This window comes from Hyperolius riggenbachi, chromosome 1 (genome assembly GCF_040937935.1).
Source record: "Hyperolius riggenbachi isolate aHypRig1 chromosome 1, aHypRig1.pri, whole genome shotgun sequence".
NCBI lineage: Eukaryota > Metazoa > Chordata > Amphibia > Anura > Hyperoliidae > Hyperolius > Hyperolius riggenbachi.
In genome coordinates, this window is record NC_090646.1 from 444,182,714 (window position 1) to 444,200,304 (window position 17,591).

The 17,591-nt window shown below is 45.4% G+C and overlaps 2 protein-coding genes across 4 annotated transcripts in view; one reads left to right on the plus strand and one right to left on the minus strand.

Annotated features, from left to right (window-relative positions):
* Positions 1 to 2,403, minus strand: part of RAB36 (RAB36, member RAS oncogene family) — a 70,643-nt gene extending 68,240 nt beyond the window's left edge. The window contains exon 1 of the mRNA XM_068238364.1: positions 1,984 to 2,403. Within this exon, the coding sequence (XP_068094465.1) occupies positions 1,984 to 2,043 (60 nt within the window). The 5' untranslated portion in view covers positions 2,044 to 2,403. The remainder of the gene's footprint in view (positions 1 to 1,983) is intronic.
* Positions 2,176 to 17,591, plus strand: part of RSPH14 (radial spoke head 14 homolog) — a 271,996-nt gene continuing 256,580 nt past the window's right edge. Inside the window, exons 1-3 of one of the 3 annotated variants that reach the window (XM_068238355.1) lie at positions 2,176 to 2,226; positions 7,241 to 7,486; positions 10,243 to 10,345. In XM_068238355.1, coding sequence (XP_068094456.1) covers positions 7,288 to 7,486; positions 10,243 to 10,345 — 302 coding nt within the window. In that variant the 5' untranslated portion in view covers positions 2,176 to 2,226; positions 7,241 to 7,287. Of the gene's footprint in view, positions 2,227 to 2,544; positions 2,644 to 7,240; positions 7,487 to 10,242; positions 10,346 to 17,591 lie in introns of those variants that run through there. The other 2 variants (XM_068238353.1, XM_068238359.1) reach the window with 2 other exon arrangements.

The following is a 17,591-nucleotide window of genomic DNA, read 5'->3' on the forward strand; positions in this document are numbered from 1 at the left end:
GAGACTGTCACACAGTTTGTGTGACAGTGAGTGTAATATGTCACAGGGAATCTCCAGCACTTGAAATTTCTGTATAAATGTGTAGGGACTTGAAAAAAAAGTCATATACTTTTATATAGAGAAGTAATGCCCTCCTATAGAGCCTTTCCTGTCCTCTCTTGGTGAAGTTGTTCCAGCGCTGTACCTAATTCAAATTTGCCACCTCCCGAAACCCTCCTGTCCACAAGTACTTCCGAAGACAGGCAGTTCCGTAGCATGCGAACGCACTCTTACGCGTGTGCAGTTAGAAGTCGCTCATCTTTGGAAGTACTCGGGGACAGGAGGTGGCGAATAGGGTACAGCACTGGAAAAATTCCCCCGAGAGAGGGCAGGGAAGGTTCTATAGGATCCACAGCCTTCCCTCTACATTAGGGGAGTATATAACTTTTATTTTAAGATACCAGACGTGAATATAAATAGTGTTCTTTTACTTACCTGTGGCTTCTTCCATCCCCCATAGGCTTGTTGGTCCCTCGCTGTCCTCCTGCTCCTCTTCTTTAAACTGCTGTCTGACCCGATACAGAATCCAAGTCGAGCACTATTGCACATGCACTGACCCAGCAGCACGCATCCTTGATCGCGCTCCCGTGGCTTAACATAGTGCGCATGAGCAGAGAACGCTCAACTACATGAACGTGATCAAGGATTTGCTTAGGGAGACCTCTCAGGAACCCCCCTTTGAAAATCCTGGGTTTGCCTCTGTGCTAGGGAGCTGGTGACGTGCAGTGCAGCCAAATAGAAGAAGAAAAAAAAATAACCAGTGGGATCACCTTCCTTGACTCCTCCTGGGCGCCCTGCAGCTGCCTGCGTGCGACGTCAAGTCATCATCACGTCACCAATGCATGATGACACCTGATGTCCTGTAGCGGTAGTTCAGGCTGTCAGTGCGTGGTGCCCATCGGCTTTCCAGGCTCTTTTCACCTGTGTGTTTTCCTGGTCCCTGCTTCCTCCTGGATGTGTGGCTGGTCACTAGTAAGTAGGCAGATCTACTTGTGACCTGTGGCTGTGTGACTGTCAATTTGTACACCCTTGCCCTGGATGCAATTTAGCCTAGAAACTGAACATTATGATTATGGTAGGGATTAGTTAGCAGTATGACTATATGCTCTGTGAGACCTGGGGCCCATTAGAGAGCTTTTAGCAGTGTTTTGGAATCACCAGCGATTCTAAAAGTGCTAAATTAAAAAAAAGTAAATGGAGGTGATCTCACAGTAGTGATTGCAATTTCTCAATATCGCAGTGCATGCAGCATTATTGGAGCGTTTGTGCTTCAATACAAAGTATAGGATCGGTGAAAAATAATTTTTGTATTCCCAGTTGAAAGTGATTTTTCAGCATTTTTACTAACAAACCTAAAGCAGGGACGGATCTAGACCAAGTTGCCCCAAGTTGCGCCTGGGGCAAGGTCAGGTTTTGGCGCCTAATCTGCCATTCCCCATCCACATTTTGCCGCCTTTTTAAGAATTTAACAAACTGCGCCTGGGGCAAGAGACCCGCTTGCCCCCCCCTAGATCCGTCCCTGACCTAAAGAGATCTCAAATCGGTTCTGATTCTGAAATTGCAAATCGGAATCGCAGTGTAAACAGCTTGGATTCAATGCAAGATTGACAGCAATTGCTCCGAAAAACACTACAAAAATTCCCACGAAAAGCGATCACCAATTGCATTAGTGGGTCCTAGCTCTAAAGTGCTGCAGAATATGCCCACGCTATATAATGACATCACACTATATAAATACATATAAGTATGAATAAAAATAAATTGATACAATTATTTTGAAATTGAAAGCCCAAGAAGATTGGGTTGTGTGTGGTCAGCAATAAAAATTCAAAAAGAACTACGGCGCAATGTGACCATGCAATGCCATCACTAGAGCCAGGGGCACTGCTGACATGCAATAACAAGGGAAGAATAACAGAGAAACGATGCTGGCAGAATTCTTGCCTTAGGGATGTTGGAGATGAGCCTGTCTCTGGGCACAGGGGATAATGGCTGGCTCAGCATGGCGGGCTCCCGGACTCTCAGGCGATGGACAGGAATTCGGGCAACTGAAGAAGAAGCGGTGCCGAGCTCCCCAGGGCAGTGTCCGGGAGTACTCCAGGGTTACCAGGGTAACGGCTTGCAAGCCATGGGCGGGGTTTCAGTGGCATCAGAGGACGTAGAGGCGGAGACTGAGAGTCAGACTAGGTCAGTGGGCGGAAAAAACATAGTACTAGGAATAGCCAATCATGGAATACGCCAGGAGGAAATGTATCAGGCCAGCTGCAGATTATAAATATGGCGCCAAGCTTCATAATATAAAATAATACGTGTATGTGTTGATTTAATGTGCGCTAGGCTAGGTATGTAGATATCGTCTTACGCCCTCACGTAAAACTCGTTGCTGCTGAATAGGCGAACGATAACGCCGCATACGCAAGTTACGTAGCTATGCTATTTGCACTTTGGGCGCTTTCCTACAAGGGGTATTCGACATCACGCTCCTTACGCTGAGTAATAATTGGTTGCTTGGCAACCACAGCACGCTTGCTCAGCCTCTTGATAGTGAGGAGCAGTGGGTGCCGCGTTCTGAAGTAGTGGGGAATCTGCAAATATTCCTTATCGGTGAGCAGCATTATTAGCATGTTTCTGGCTCTGTTACTTTTTTCATTTATGCAGGAATAATTCAAAGCATTAAGATTATTGTAATAATGGTCTAGCTGGAGAACAGAGGAGAGTTAGGAATATAAGTGATCATCAACTTGACCTGTGTTGTTTGAAAATTACCTGCTATTAGGTGATAGATGATAAAAGTCATGATCAGTCATGATCAGTGGCGTAGCTTTGGAGCTGTGGGCCCCAATGCAAGTTTTACATTGGGGCCCCCCAAGCACTCTATACATAACAATTTATACGGCGCACCAAAACCTGCCAAGGACAACTACAGTGTCAGAGGTGCAAGAAGGGGATGGGGAACAGCTTGTTAATGATTACCACTATTCAAAGTGTCTATAGAAGTGATTATTACCAGCACAGGACCAATAGAGAGCTAATACTGCATTTGAGGGAGGGCCCTTTGGGGCCCCTCTGGCCCAAGGGCCCCGATGCGGTCGCTACTGCTGCAACCCCTATTGCTACGCCCCTGGTCATGATGTAAGTATGATCTGGGTCATATCGGACCACAGCAAAGACTGCTCATATATTAATGAAATTGCAGTTTTGTACTTGCTGTTGTGTGGACATCTACAGTGACACTTTTTGTGTAATAAATCCCGGATAATTCAAGTTCACAGCAAAAGGGTAAACATTTGATGGCAATCATAAAACTTATATTTTGCTAGCCATTTAGCAGTCCTTGCAATGGGCAGATATAGCTCGGATTACGGTTACAGACATTTGCCATCAAATTGCCAACAGTTTTTTTCACACATCCGTACCAGGTTTGTTGGTTCTCTTGTTCTCTTATATTCTGCAGTAATGATCTTGTTGAATCTTAGGTCCAGTATCTAACATGCTCATTCTCAAGTCACAGGTGCTCCAAGTGGTCACAGGAAAAGCACAAAATTTTGTACAACTTAATGCATGACAACTGACTGCCTGCTTTTCATCTACCGTATATTCCGGCGTATAAGACGACTGGGTGTATAAGACGACCCCCCAACTTTTCCAGTTAAAATATAGAGTTTGGGATATACTCGCCGTATAAGACTACCCCCCTGTTCCAACGCACACCAAATAAAAATAAAAATAAAAACATCATATACTGGTGCTGTGTATGAACAGATACTGGTGCTGTACTGTATGTAGTACCCGGTATATAAAACAGTATATAGGCGATTGACTGGTTGGATTGGTCAAATCTCCCTCTCCCTAAGTGGATTGGTCAGCTCTCCTTGTCTCCCTGTTTATCAGAGCGGTATGGAAGAATAGATTGCGCTGTGCCCATAAAACACGCCTCTTTCACCCATCTGGCCCACCCTTCTATTCTATTTACCTCCTTCTCTGCCTCTCAGATCTCGCACATGTGTGCCTGCGCCACTTCACTACAGTCCTCAGCAGCGAGATCTGAGAGGTGGTAACAGGATAGTGCGTATCATCTGGCATCAATGATACCCGGCGTATAAGACGACCCATGACTTTTTAGATGATTTTCAAGGGTTAAAAAGTAGTCTTATACGCCAGAATATACTGTAATTCAATTGCTGTGTGTTACAATGTGCTGTGTAAAGTTACCTGGCCCAAGGAATAATAATAAACATGAAAGAGGTGAATTGTTGGGATGTAATCTCCAAATGATGCCAGTACTTCCTTTTATTTTTTCTGACTTAAAGGAGGACATAAGCGGGCACTCTTGTTTATTGTATTGCAGGGAATAATGTAGATGTTCCTCTGAATATCTTACCAATCCTATGTACCGTCATCCAAAGTATGGGGTCCTCTAACCTTATTACAGTGTCTTCATTATGTTCCTTTTATGTTACAGTAACCCCTTTCACAGACTGCCAACTTTATGGTGCTCCCTCATTATAATGCCCTGATGCTCCCCCATTATAGTTCCTGGACCCCAGTATGGTGCTCTCCCCACTATAGCGCTCCCCTTATTTTGCTCCCCTCTTGTTATAGAATCCACACTATGATACAGCTCTTGCTATAGTGGGGCCCCCATTATGATGCTCCACCTTAATGGAGAGGGCAGTGATGATCTCCAAAGGGCAGGTATGCAAGCCTCTGCAGCATTAAATGACACCCCAGGCGAAATGAACTAATGAAACAAATGTTTGCATCTGTCTTCCTTCGCTTAAGATATTACACAGTTTTATTTTATGTTTAAATCTACTTTTAAAGTTTTGGTGGTGAACCAGAAAAAAAGCCGAAGCGTGCACCTTCCGTCAGATGGATTTATTGTCCTCAACAGTGACAGCCAGTGCATCAAGGAAACAGCCAATTATGACACTAAAATGCATGGTACAGTCCAATGTGCAAAACCGTGGTGTACAACACCTCTTGCATGAAGGCAGGCTCAGCGATACTGGAGGTGGGTGCGGGCACTAGATGGTGGGGCGACGGCCGTTTCGCGTCTGATCGACGCTTGGTCACGCGTACCACAGTGTACCAGAGTGTGGTACGCGTGACCAAGCGTCGATCAGGCGCGAAACGGCTGTCGCCCCACCATCTAGTACCCGCACCCACCTCCAGTATCGCTGAGCCTGCCTTCATGGACATGCAAGAGGTGTTGTACACCATGGTTTTGCACATTGGACTGTACCATGCATTTTAGTGTCATAATTGGCTGTTTCCTTGATGCACTGGCTGTCACTGTTGAGGACAATAAAACCATCTGACGGAAGGTGCACGCTTCAGCTTTTTTTCTGGTTCACTGCCATTGACTGTATTTTTCTCTACATTCTTGCGGAGCACAGGTCATTTTGACTTAGCCAGAGGTTAATAGCCAGACCATAGCAGGCCAGCGATATACATATATTTTGCGCTGTATAGCACATTTACTCACGACTTATGTGGGAAGTGCCACATGTCATCCTTTTTCTTTTTTGACTACTTTTTAAGTTTTAACTGTTTTATTGTTTTTGCTCAATGACACATTCATTGAAGTGTGCCAGAGCTAAACTCTATGAACTATTGACCCGTTTAATCTCCTTCCTGCTTTCAGAAGCCATTTTTCTGCTAGGAAAGAGTTTTATAGTTGGAATTTCTTATCAGTGAGGGTCACACTGTAGTCACTTCCTGTCTGAGTCAGGACTGAGTCAGCCACTTACATACCAGATATTTAACTCTTTCAGGTTGAGAAAGAAGAAAAGGAACACAGCATAGTTATTTGTTTGCTAGGCACTGTACATACCCATATCTATCTCATCTTGTCACGTCACCTCGGGTATCCTTTAAGAAGAAAGGTTTCTGGAGTCAGGCTCAGTATTTGCCACAATATTTTAACTGCTTTCTTCCTCACCTGAGACCAGAAACCAGTCAACATCGGGCATGACCACCAGATATGTAAAAGGTCACTTGTGTCAGTGAGGCATCTCCAACACTTATCTGAAAGTGTGCCTGAAATGTTGTGCAGCCTGGCTGGCATCTGGTACCATCCAGAGAAATGTTTTAAGTTTAGTTAATTGGTGATCATATTAAGTGCAGTCTTATGAACAAGTTCAAATACTTTATGCCATTGTTCGTCTGAAAATTCAGCACCAAGCCATGCCTCCCACCTCTCCTTAAAAAGATATGTTGGCCGTAGAGTATCAGACAATAAGTCTTTGTAGAAGGAGGACAAGATGTGTCTCTGTCTCCTCAGTTATGACCATAGTATGGTTAAATCAAAGAGGAGTTGGCAGTACAGAATTGTGTAACTTTTGAAGTAGGGAACATGTTGCTATGACCATCATCTCCCCCGGCACACTCCAAAGTGCTCTCTACATGGGATGGTGACTCCTTGGAGCTGCACAGAGGTTTACAGTAGGCTGCATGTTTGATACACGTGCCTTAGAGTCTAGGTTCTCAATGCATGGTGTGCACACTCCATTGGGTACTTGAACTAGTCATTGTCAGTCTGTTACATAAAGTTCGGAGGTTAGCAAATAATCATATAAGAACTAACCTGAAAGGTATTTAAATAATGGAGTACTCCTAACAAATATATATGTGTCAGGGGGTCTCCTCTAAATGCTCCACTGTCCTTCCACAATCCAAAGATATGCCAGAAGATTATTTAGCTTCCCACAGAAAAATTGGTTCTCAAATGTGGTAGATTGTGAAGCTTAGTAAGGGACTTTAAGTCTCAATTAACCCCCCTTATATTTTCAATGCATATGAAATAAATTTAAATTAATTAGCACAGTGCAGAATGCATACACTTCACTGCCAGCAAGAGTGCTGTCTCTCTTTCTTTTATTCTGATTCTGAGTTCTGGATTTGTGGACCACGTCCATGAGGGACAAGCACCGGCAGATGCCTTTGGACCTACTGTGATTGCATGCAGCATTTCATTGAGTTTTCTGTACATATACATTCATGGTAAACAAGCGAGTGGTGTCACACAGGGTGGGAGATGAAATAGCTCAATGCACTCCCACTTCACTCATCATTTAGCAAGCTGCCATGATGGATTGCTGAACGATGTCATGGGACAGCTATGTAGACTCTTGGCACTTTGCACTACCAACATATAATGTATCTGACACAATAACTGACAGCTCTTTATTTTCCTTAGGACCACAGAACTGTTTTACAACAGTCTTGCATTTCTGTGGCAAAAGAATGGCTGAAGCAAGAATATCTGCTTACCTACCGCCTCACATCGACCCCACAAAGGCTCAAGTTGCCTTCGGTGAGAGAGCCTTACCAAAACTAAATGAAGAGCTGCAGAGCCCTGATTTAATCACCCGGCAGAGAGCCCTCATGGCACTTTGTGATCTAATGCATGATCCAGAGCACGTCTACCGGGCAATGAACTTGGGTAAGTATCCTCTGATTACAGCTTAAAGGGAACCTGAAGCGAGGAAAATTATTTAAAATAAACACATGACGTAGCTGCAAATAAATATTCCATACTACCCTCACCGTCAGTTCCTCTCAGAGGCTCAACATTTTCTTCTTACAGTGATCCCTTCCAGTTCTGACCATATTTTGTCAGAACTGAAATATACCAGTTGCTGTCAGTTATATATTAGCAGCTGTCAGTTACAACTGAATGTGCAAGGTAATGTCCATGTCCCCCTATGGCTCAAGTGGGTGATATTACAGTTGAACAGTGTGCTGACCAGGAAGCTGTTAGGGGGTAGTGGCCATTTTTAAAATGGAGGACGGAGAAATCCATTGATCACAGTGGGCAATTGGGACACAGGAGAGGAGAATGAGTAGTTGACTACACAGGTAAGTATGACCTGTGTATGGTTATTTTGACTTTTTATTTTCAGTTCAAGTTCTCTTTAAGTTTGCTATTCAAACAGGAGTTGACATGTTGTTACGCTAAACAGTGAGGGAGACAGTGAGGGAGAAGGCCAACTACTGTATGTGTCAGTTGAAGAATGTGTAATTAATACTGTATTTCTCAAGAAACAGTGGGGCAGATTTATCAAAGCAATTACACCAGTTTTTTTTTCTTCCTCTTTGCTACTAATTGTAATAGGCAAGTTTTCTGAGAGTACATTCTCTTCTTACAAAATATGAAGATATTTATACTAGTTTTGCATGAATTTCGAGAAATCTCGTACTGGAAGAACATTGCAAAACCAGTGCAAATCTGTGTAATAAATACCACTTCTTAACCTTCCTGGCGGTAAGCCCGACCTATGCTCAGGCTAGCCGCCGGAGAGGATCACATGGCCCCCGGAGGATTTTTTAAAATAAAATGTGCATTATATGGTTAAGTTAGCACTTGGCTAGCTAACCATGCCCCCCAAGTCCCTCCGCTCTCCCCCGATCGCCACCGTTATACGTACCCCCCCAGGGATCCTGTGATGGCGCAGCCTCCCAATCAGCTCCAGGCTTCGCTATGGGGAGGATCGGGACAGCGCATGACGTCGATGACATCAGACGTCATGTCCCATCGTCGCCATAGTGACGAGTGAAGCTAAATGGTGAAGCTGCGGCTCTCGCGGGATTGCGGAGGGGTAAATATTGCCGGAGGCGATCGGGAGGGGGGGGGGGGTTAGTTACGTCCGGCGGGGCTTGGGGGGCATAGTTAGCTAGCTAAGTGCTAGCTTAGGCATTTAAATTACATTTTACTTTTAAAAAATCCTCCCGTGGATGCAGCCTCTGAAACTGCGTACCACCAGGGAGGTTAAACTTGTGCAAAGCTGCTACACTGAGGGATGAACTGTCGGCTCGCACTGTATGTGTTGTTTTATTCCCCAATGATTGAATTAAAGCTCACTTTCACAGCTGTCATTCACATGTCTTCCTTGTAAAGCCCAAACAGCAACTATACTACGAAATAGGGGATCCACATTCTATTATGAAAGCAGCCATATCCAGATTAATTGACAACATTCAGTCCACCCTAACCTACGTCGCACTAGCCCTGCATAAGCGTAGGGCCAGTGCTTACGCAGTAGAGTGACCTGGCTGCGACTTGGAACACTTATGGGGGCTTTAACAAGGGAACGGTGGGGGGAGGAGATGAATTGGGCGGAGCAGTGGGCATGAGGACTCCTTCACATACATGCCTGCCCCCTCCATTCTTACATAGGAGCTTGCCTCGGGTATTCTTTAATGTGCCTTTGCTCCAGACTTTGCCTTGGTGGACATGTACTCCACACTCATTTGTACGTGATATTCAAAGTTAGGTATAATGTATTTCCCCCAAACAATCTTTCATGAGCATTTCAGCTGACAGTCTAAGACATGCTGAAAAAAAAACGTAAAGAGAATCTGTACTGTCCGATTTGTACAATAAAAAACACAACAATCGAGTCACTGTGATCTCCTGGATCCCTCTCTGCCTTTTCTGTCGCTCCCTGACGCGATTCTGACTTTTTATCGCCAGTTTTATGCAGCGTTTACAAACAAAAAACATGGCTGCTAACCAGGAAGTGATGTTTGTATATATATATATATATATATATATATATATATATACACATACATATATATATATATATATATATATATATATACATATATATATATATATATATATATATATATATATATCATGTTACAGTATACTACATGTTTTTATTACATAGAGAATTATCTGCACTCCAGTCAGGAATTCTCACAGTTTCTCAGCATGGGCAGCTCCCTCCCCCCTGAGACAAGTTGAAATTGAGAGCAGAGACCTGTATGTGAGGGATAAACAAAGCACACACACAGAGCCTGCATGGGGTGTGGAGGGTGGGTGCATAACTTCTCCCTATCACAGCAGAGGCAGTGCATTCCTCTCTGGATCGACAAAGCTTGACAAAGACAAGAAGATTAGATATATTACAGTGACAGTGCAACTAGAAAAGGCGGCAGTAAGCCAGACCACATTAGAACAGGTATAGGAACTTATAGGATATAAGAACTAAGGCTGAAAAGTTTGTTACAGAGTCTCTTTAAATTAGTGCGCAGTAGGAACAAAAAACAATATATATAAAATGAAATTAATAATAAAACGCACTTTTCAGCTGCCGACAATATCTGATGCTATGTGATAAATTCAGACTTGATGGTTGATTAGCACTGTAGAATACTCAGCTACTTTTATGTTTATGTATGTCTGTACAGGTTTTATGAAGAGTCTTAAAGCTTTGTTGTCTGATGAAGACTCCACTGTCAGACGAAAAACAACTGAAATTTTCTACATCGTGGCTGGTCATAATGTTGGAAGGTTGGTGAATACTGTGTTTAGTTATATTTGGATAAAATAATGGTCATGTACTGGGCTATGTCTTTATATCGTAACATTAAGGTTTGTGTATTAAGTATGGATACCGATGGTATATGTTTACAATACCCCACAAATAACTCAGTCTGCAGCCATTAATAGGTGATATATGGTCAAATCCTAAAGGCTTGGTCATTCACAAATCCTACTGATTCTCCAGGTCACAATAGAAGATAAGCCAGGTTGCATAGCAACTGTATAACGTCCAGTTGCAGTTACTGTGCAGTTTTCTGTCTTGTCTGTTCTGTGTTCAGGCATTTAATGAGTAGGCGGGGAAGTCTACTGAGCAGCGCAGAACTTTTTTTTTTTTTTACTGAGAACAGAAAGTTTAACAAAATGAGAGACAAACAGCATACAATTCAGTAAATATGAATAAAGCAATAAAGTCAAGTATGTTGCATGTTTTGTAAACCAGGTATCAAAATAGTAGATGTTTCAATCAAAAGACTGGTTTAACAGATTAAAAGTCCTTGACAAACACAACTGATAACTTATCGAGTCATCCATACCCATACAAGCGATATCTAAGACATAGTAAGGCAAGTATACATCAGAGGCGTAGCTAGGGTTTTCAGCGCCCGGGGACAAAGACTATTAATGCGCCCCCTAAGGTGAAGGGTCGTGACCAAATGTGGGCGTGGTTATGGGTACTCCACATTTGGTCACGCCCCTTCAAATGTACATGGAGGTTAGCAGGCTCACGCTCACCCACCCTCCCTCAGTATGTACCTTCCAGCATGTTCCAAGACAAATTCAGCAATCATGAGCCCCCCACCCCCATCAAGACAAATTCCGCAATCATGAGCAAACATGAGGCCCCCAACAAGACAAATTTAGCAATCATGAGGCCCCTAACAAGACAAATTCAGCAATCATGAGGCCCCTAACAAGACAAATTCAGCGATCTTGAGGCCCCCAACAAATCATGAGGCCCCCAACAAGACAAATTCAGTAACCATGAGGCCCCCAACAAGACAAATTCAGCAGTCATGAGGCACATAAATAGACAGCATTTCACATAAATAGGCAGAATGTCCCCTAAATATGACAGCAATGCTTGCCCAAAAATAGGTAGCCCCAGGTCTATAGGTGTCCCCAGAATAGGTGGCCAGCAGTATAGATGTCCCCAGAACAGGTAGCCAGGGGTAGAGATGTCCACAGAACCGGTAGCCAGGGGTATATGTGCCCAGTATATGTAGGCAGGGGTATGTGTCCCCAGTATATGTAGCCAGAGGTATATGTGCCCAGTATATGTAGCCAGGGGTATAAATGCCCAGTATATGTAGCCAGGGGTATATGTACCCAGTATATGTAGTTAGGGGTATATGTGCCCAGTATATGTAGGCAGGGGTATATGTGCCCAGAGTAGGTAGCCAGGGGTATATGTGCCCAGAGTAGGTAGCCAGGGGTATATGTGCCCAGAGTAGGTAGCCAGGGGTATATGCCCAGTATATGTAGGCAGGGGTATATGTGCCAAGAGTAGGTAGCCAGGGGTATATGTGCCCAGAGTAGGTAGCCAGGGGTATATGTGCCCAGAGTAGGTAGCCAGGGGTATATGTGCCCAGAGTAGGTAGCCAGGGGTATATGCCCAGTATATGTAGGCAGGGGTATATGTGCCCAGAGTAGGTAGCCAGGGGTATATGTGCCTAGAGTAGGTAGCCAGGGGTATATGTGCCCAGAGTAGGTAGCCAGGGGTATATGTGCCCAGAGTAGGTAGCCAGGGGTATATGTGCCCAGAGTAGGTAGCCAGGGGTATATGCCCAGTATATGTAGGCAGGGGTATATGTGCCCAGAGTAGGTAGCCAGGGGTATATGTGCCCAGAGTAGGTAGCCAGGGGTATATGCCCAGTATATGTAGGCAGGGGTATATATGCCCAGAGTAGGTAGCCAGGGGTATATGTGCCCAGAGTAGGTAGCCAGGGGTATATGTGCCCAGAGTAGGTAGCCAGGGGTATATGTGCCCAGAGTAGGTAGCCAGGGGTATATGCCCAGAGTAGGTAGCCAGGGGTATAAATGCCCAGTATATGTAGCCAGGGGTATATGTACCCAGTATATGTAGTTAGGGGTATATGTGCCCAGTATATGTAGGCAGGGGTATATGTGCCCAGAGTAGGTAGCCAGGGGTATATGTGCCCAGAGTAGGTAGCCAGGGGTATATGTGCCCAGAGTAGGTAGCCAGGGGTATATGCCCAGTATATGTAGGCAGGGGTATATGTGCCAAGAGTAGGTAGCCAGGGGTATATGTGCCCAGAGTAGGTAGCCAGGGGTATATGTGCCCAGAGTAGGTAGCCAGGGGTATATGTGCCCAGAGTAGGTAGCCAGGGGTATATGCCCAGTATATGTAGGCAGGGGTATATGTGCCCAGAGTAGGTAGCCAGGGGTATATGTGCCTAGAGTAGGTAACCAGGGGTATATGTGCCCAGAGTAGGTAGCCAGGGGTATATGTGCCCAGAGTAGGTAGCCAGGGGTATATGTGCCCAGAGTAGGTAGCCAGGGGTATATGCCCAGTATATGTAGGCAGGGGTATATGTGCCCAGAGTAGGTAGCCAGGGGTATATGTGCCCAGAGTAGGTAGCCAGGGGTATATGCCCAGTATATGTAGGCAGGGGTATATATGCCCAGAGTAGGTAGCCAGGGGTATATGTGCCCAGAGTAGGTAGCCAGGGGTATATGTGCCCAGAGTAGGTAGCCAGGGGTATATGTGCCCAGAGTAGGTAGCCAGGGGTATATGTGCCCAGAGTAGGTAGCCAGGGGTATATGCCCAGAGTAGGTAGCCAGGGGTATATGCCCAGTATATGTAGGCAGGGGTATATGTGCCCAGAGTAGGTAGCCAGGGGTATATGTGCCCAGAGTAGGTAGCCAGGGATATATGTCCAGTATATGTAGCCAGGGGTATATGTGCCCAGAGTAGGTAGCCAGGTCAGGTGTCCCCCTCCCCAGCAGGAGGGGAGCAGCGCAGAGAAGAGCTGCTCTCCCTTCCTCGCTGTCCCCTCCAATGTCCGGGTGGCTCAGGCTGGCAGCGGCGGGCGGAACTTACCTCCGTCTCGTCGCAGCGCCGGATGGATCTGCCACTACTCTGGTCTGGTCCAGACCAGAGCAGCGGCTGCGCACTCGAACTTCCGGCCGGCGCTGGAGCGAGACGGAGGTGAGTTCCGCCCGCCGCTGCCAGCCAAGAGCCACCCGGACATTGGAGGGGACAGCGAGGGAGAGAGAGAGCACCTAAGGTGAGGGAAGGAGGGGGGATATGGCCCCCCTTCCCCACCGTCCGCACAGCTCTCCCTCTTCTCTGCGCTGCTCCCCTCCCCTCCGCCGCAAAAAAAAACAAAAACCCCGCAGCTCAGCCAGGCTGAGGGCGCCCTCGGGGACCAGGCGCCCCGGGGCACTTGTCCTACCCCGACCCCCCCTAGCTCCGCGCCTGGTATACATTACAGATGAGACCAATTTGACTATACAAAAAAGCGGCTAGGACACACTTTACACTAAAGGGTAGATGTTTGTGTATAAGGATTGAGTCTATGCTGACCAAATGCTATTATGTTGAGAAGTACTCCTATGTTCATAGATGAATTTACATAATGAAAGTACAGAGTTTATTGTATGTATCCAGTCTGTGCAGGGTGGGATTGTGGGCATAATCAGCGCCACGGAAGATGCTGGCGCTATATAAATCAATAGTTATAATTTAATATCAAATTACTGTTGAGTGAGTTAAATGCACTACTTAGAGAAGAAAAGCTTTGGCGTGTTTGACTAAATTCCAATCTGCAAAAGGTTGAGAAGACAAATCTATCATGAATAACTGTAATGACCTACAGCACTTTTTAATTACCATTCTTAGGGGTTGATTCACTAAACAAAATAGCGCGAGTAACCTCCTGTTACTCGAACTATCTCCACAGCGTGACTTAAATGTAATTGGCTGCACGCTACGCGCACTACTGGCCGCATAGTGCACATAATCACAGGATCGCGCGCTATGCTGCCTCCCTGCAAATAATGAGCGATCTTCTCCTCCCGCCCTCAGCCCCTTCGGGTCCAATCATTTGAAATGATGTGATCCCTGCACTCTGATTGGCCCAATAGGCTGCTTGTCAAGTGACCTATTTTGTTTAGTGAATCAACCCCACTGTGCTCTCTGCTAACCACCAAGCACTCAAGCTGGCTGCAGCTCTCTTGAGACATTCAATCAGTGTGCAGACAGGAAACTACAGAAGAATGCTATTCATCAGTTCTCTTCAACCCATTCAAACTTGTGGATCACTTTGGAGATGCTGAGATTTAAATTGGATTGAAATTGGATTTGGATTGAGCATCCCCAGCCTGCTATGCTAGGAGCTGACCTTTGAAATTCTTCAACCTTCAATTCCTGGTCCTTTCTGTAAGTAGCCAATGGCAAAAACTTAAAGTCACATTAAAGTGACCCTGAGCAGTGGCTAAAAAAATAAATCTGGAGTTACCTGGTACTTCCTCCAGCCCCCCGTAGCCCACGAGGTCCCAGGCATTCTCCTGGTCCCTTCCTTCCGCTGGAGGCTACGGTAATGCTACGGTAATGCGGTAATGCGAGGCCCTGGCGTGTTATCACGCCGGTCGTTGTAAGCCTCTTGTGCATGAGCTGTTCAGTCTTTAGAGAACCACGCATGTGCAGGAGGCTTACGGCAACTGGGGCAATGAGGTGCTGGAGGAGCGCATGCGCGACTTCTGCCCGAAGTCGCTGCATTACCAGAGCCACCAGTGGAAGCAAGGAAGGGACCAGGAGGATGGCGGGGACCTTGCGGGCTACGGAGGGCTGGAGGAAGCCCCAGGTAAGTCCAGATTTCTTTTTTTTAGCCACTGCTCAGGGTCACATTAATGTAAGTTTCCCATGCCATATGACTGTGTTACAAACCTGAACAGAAGATGACCACAGTTTGCAACAAGGAAAATACTGTGCAATTTTGTTTATTGCAAGGCACCCTTGGTGCAAAACATGTGTACATATACTGTATATGTATACAGTATAAAAATGACAAGGTGAGGGGTACACTTGACCCCGGACTTGGATAGAATTCTGGACTCAAACTATAACCCCCTGATAAAGCACATCAAATCCAAATTATTAGCTTGGAGCAGGTTAAAACTATCATGGATGGGCAGGATAACTGCCACCAAGATGATGGTTCTCCCGAAGATCCTTTACCTATTCAGGTCGATCCCTCTATCTCTCCCGAGATCGAGACTGGAGACACTTCAGAGAGACATAAAGAAATTTATATGGGGGAAAAAGAAACCCTCTATAAGAGCCTCGATACTACATGGCCACAAGGATGCTGGGGGGTTGGGAGTACCGAACTTACACAAATTCCAAGAAGCAGCCAGAATAGCCCAAATTATCAGCTCCGCTTTCAAATCTCATAACTCACAATGGAGAGACATAGAAAATGTTTCTGTCTCCCCCTACAGAGTGCAAGATATCCTCTGGATGGCCCACCCTGCATTCTCCCTAAAACCCTCAAAAACCCGATCACATTAGACGCTTTTAAGACTTGGAATGCACTCCGATTTAAATATAAGCTGATGTCTACAAACTCTCCCCTTATCCCTATTACACTAAACCCAAACTTCCCACCAGGCCTCAAAGCAAAACAGTTCGAATGGTGGACTAAGAATGGCTTCAACACAATTTTAGATCTCTGCCCCAATAGCAAGTTAATCCCCTTCCAGGACCTAAGACAAAGTGTGGGAGTACCCCTCAGAGAACACTTTAGATATCTTCAGATACAGCACTTTATTAAGGGTTATAGCCCCCAACCACTTCCCCCTGAAAGAACGGTTATAGAACGTAATCTAGTCAGTAAGGGAGAGGTACCTAGAACAATCTCGGTAATCTATAGACTACTGATCACACCACAAGATAACGAGAAACACCCCTACCAGAGAGCATGGAGAGAGACTTGGGAGAACCCCTTCCGAGCTAGACATGGACTAGAATATGGAGGCACGCTAGTAAATGCTCAAGCAATTCCTCCCTGGTAGAAACCTCACTGAAGGTCCTCTTTAGAACCTACCTCACCCCCACTAGACTTTGCCACTACTCAAAAAAATACTCAAGAAATTGCTTCAGAGGCTGCCAGGATGATGGTACCTTTTTGCACGTCTGGTGGCTTGCCCCAAAGTCTCCAACATATGGAAGCAGTCATCTACACTTTTTAAGGAGATCTGTGGGAAGGAAATTAACCTATCTCCATTACACTCCCTACTAAACATAACTTATGATCACTTATCAAAGGCAGAGAACCAATTGTATACCAAACTCGCTACAGCTTGTAGTATGCGTATTGCCCATTCCTGGTTGTCCCCCACTTTACACTGGGACCAAATTATTACAAAGATCACTAACATTTGCACTAATGAACATCTAGTAGGCCTAATAAGGGATGAAATAGAATCCTTCTTCTTTGATTCACCCCCTATACATCATTATTGAGCTAAACTTTGACCCCTTACATCAAAGCCAGCAGACACATGGCAGCCAATCAGCTAGCACCCCCTCTTGGGCCACCCACCCCCTATAAAAACACCAGGACAGCAGCCATCCTAGACTTATTCTGTGGCTGCTGTGTTAGTGAGAGCAAGGAGAGAGCTGCTGAGATAGGGAAAGTATTAGCTAGGCCTGTGTTCTGTGTCCTCAGTGCAGATTCTTGGTGCTACCACATTGTCCCTTCTTAGGGCTGATAGATTGTTTTTTTTGCTATTGTATTGCTCTTCTGTGGCCAGTGCACAAGTTAGCTGTTGGAGACAGGTCTGCTGGTCCTATTAGTGCACCGACCATAACCCAATAATCCTTCACACCACTACTGGCATTTAGTAACCACTGGTCCCTGTGTAAATCCTCAGTGATGTAGGAGACAGGTCTGCTGGTCCTAGTAGTGCACCGACCATAACCCAATAAGCCTTTACACCACTACTGGCATCTAGTATCCACTGGGCCCTGTGTAAAACCACAGTGCTGTAGGAGACAGGTCTGCTGGTCCTAGTAGTGCACCGACCATAACCCAATAATCCTTCACACTACTACTGGCATCTAGGATCCACTACTGCCCCCTGTATAAAGGTGGCCACTAATGATACAATTTGCCGAACAATCATTTATGAAGGATTCTTCCTATGAAGGATCGTAAATGATCATTTGGGACCACTAATGGACAAAAAT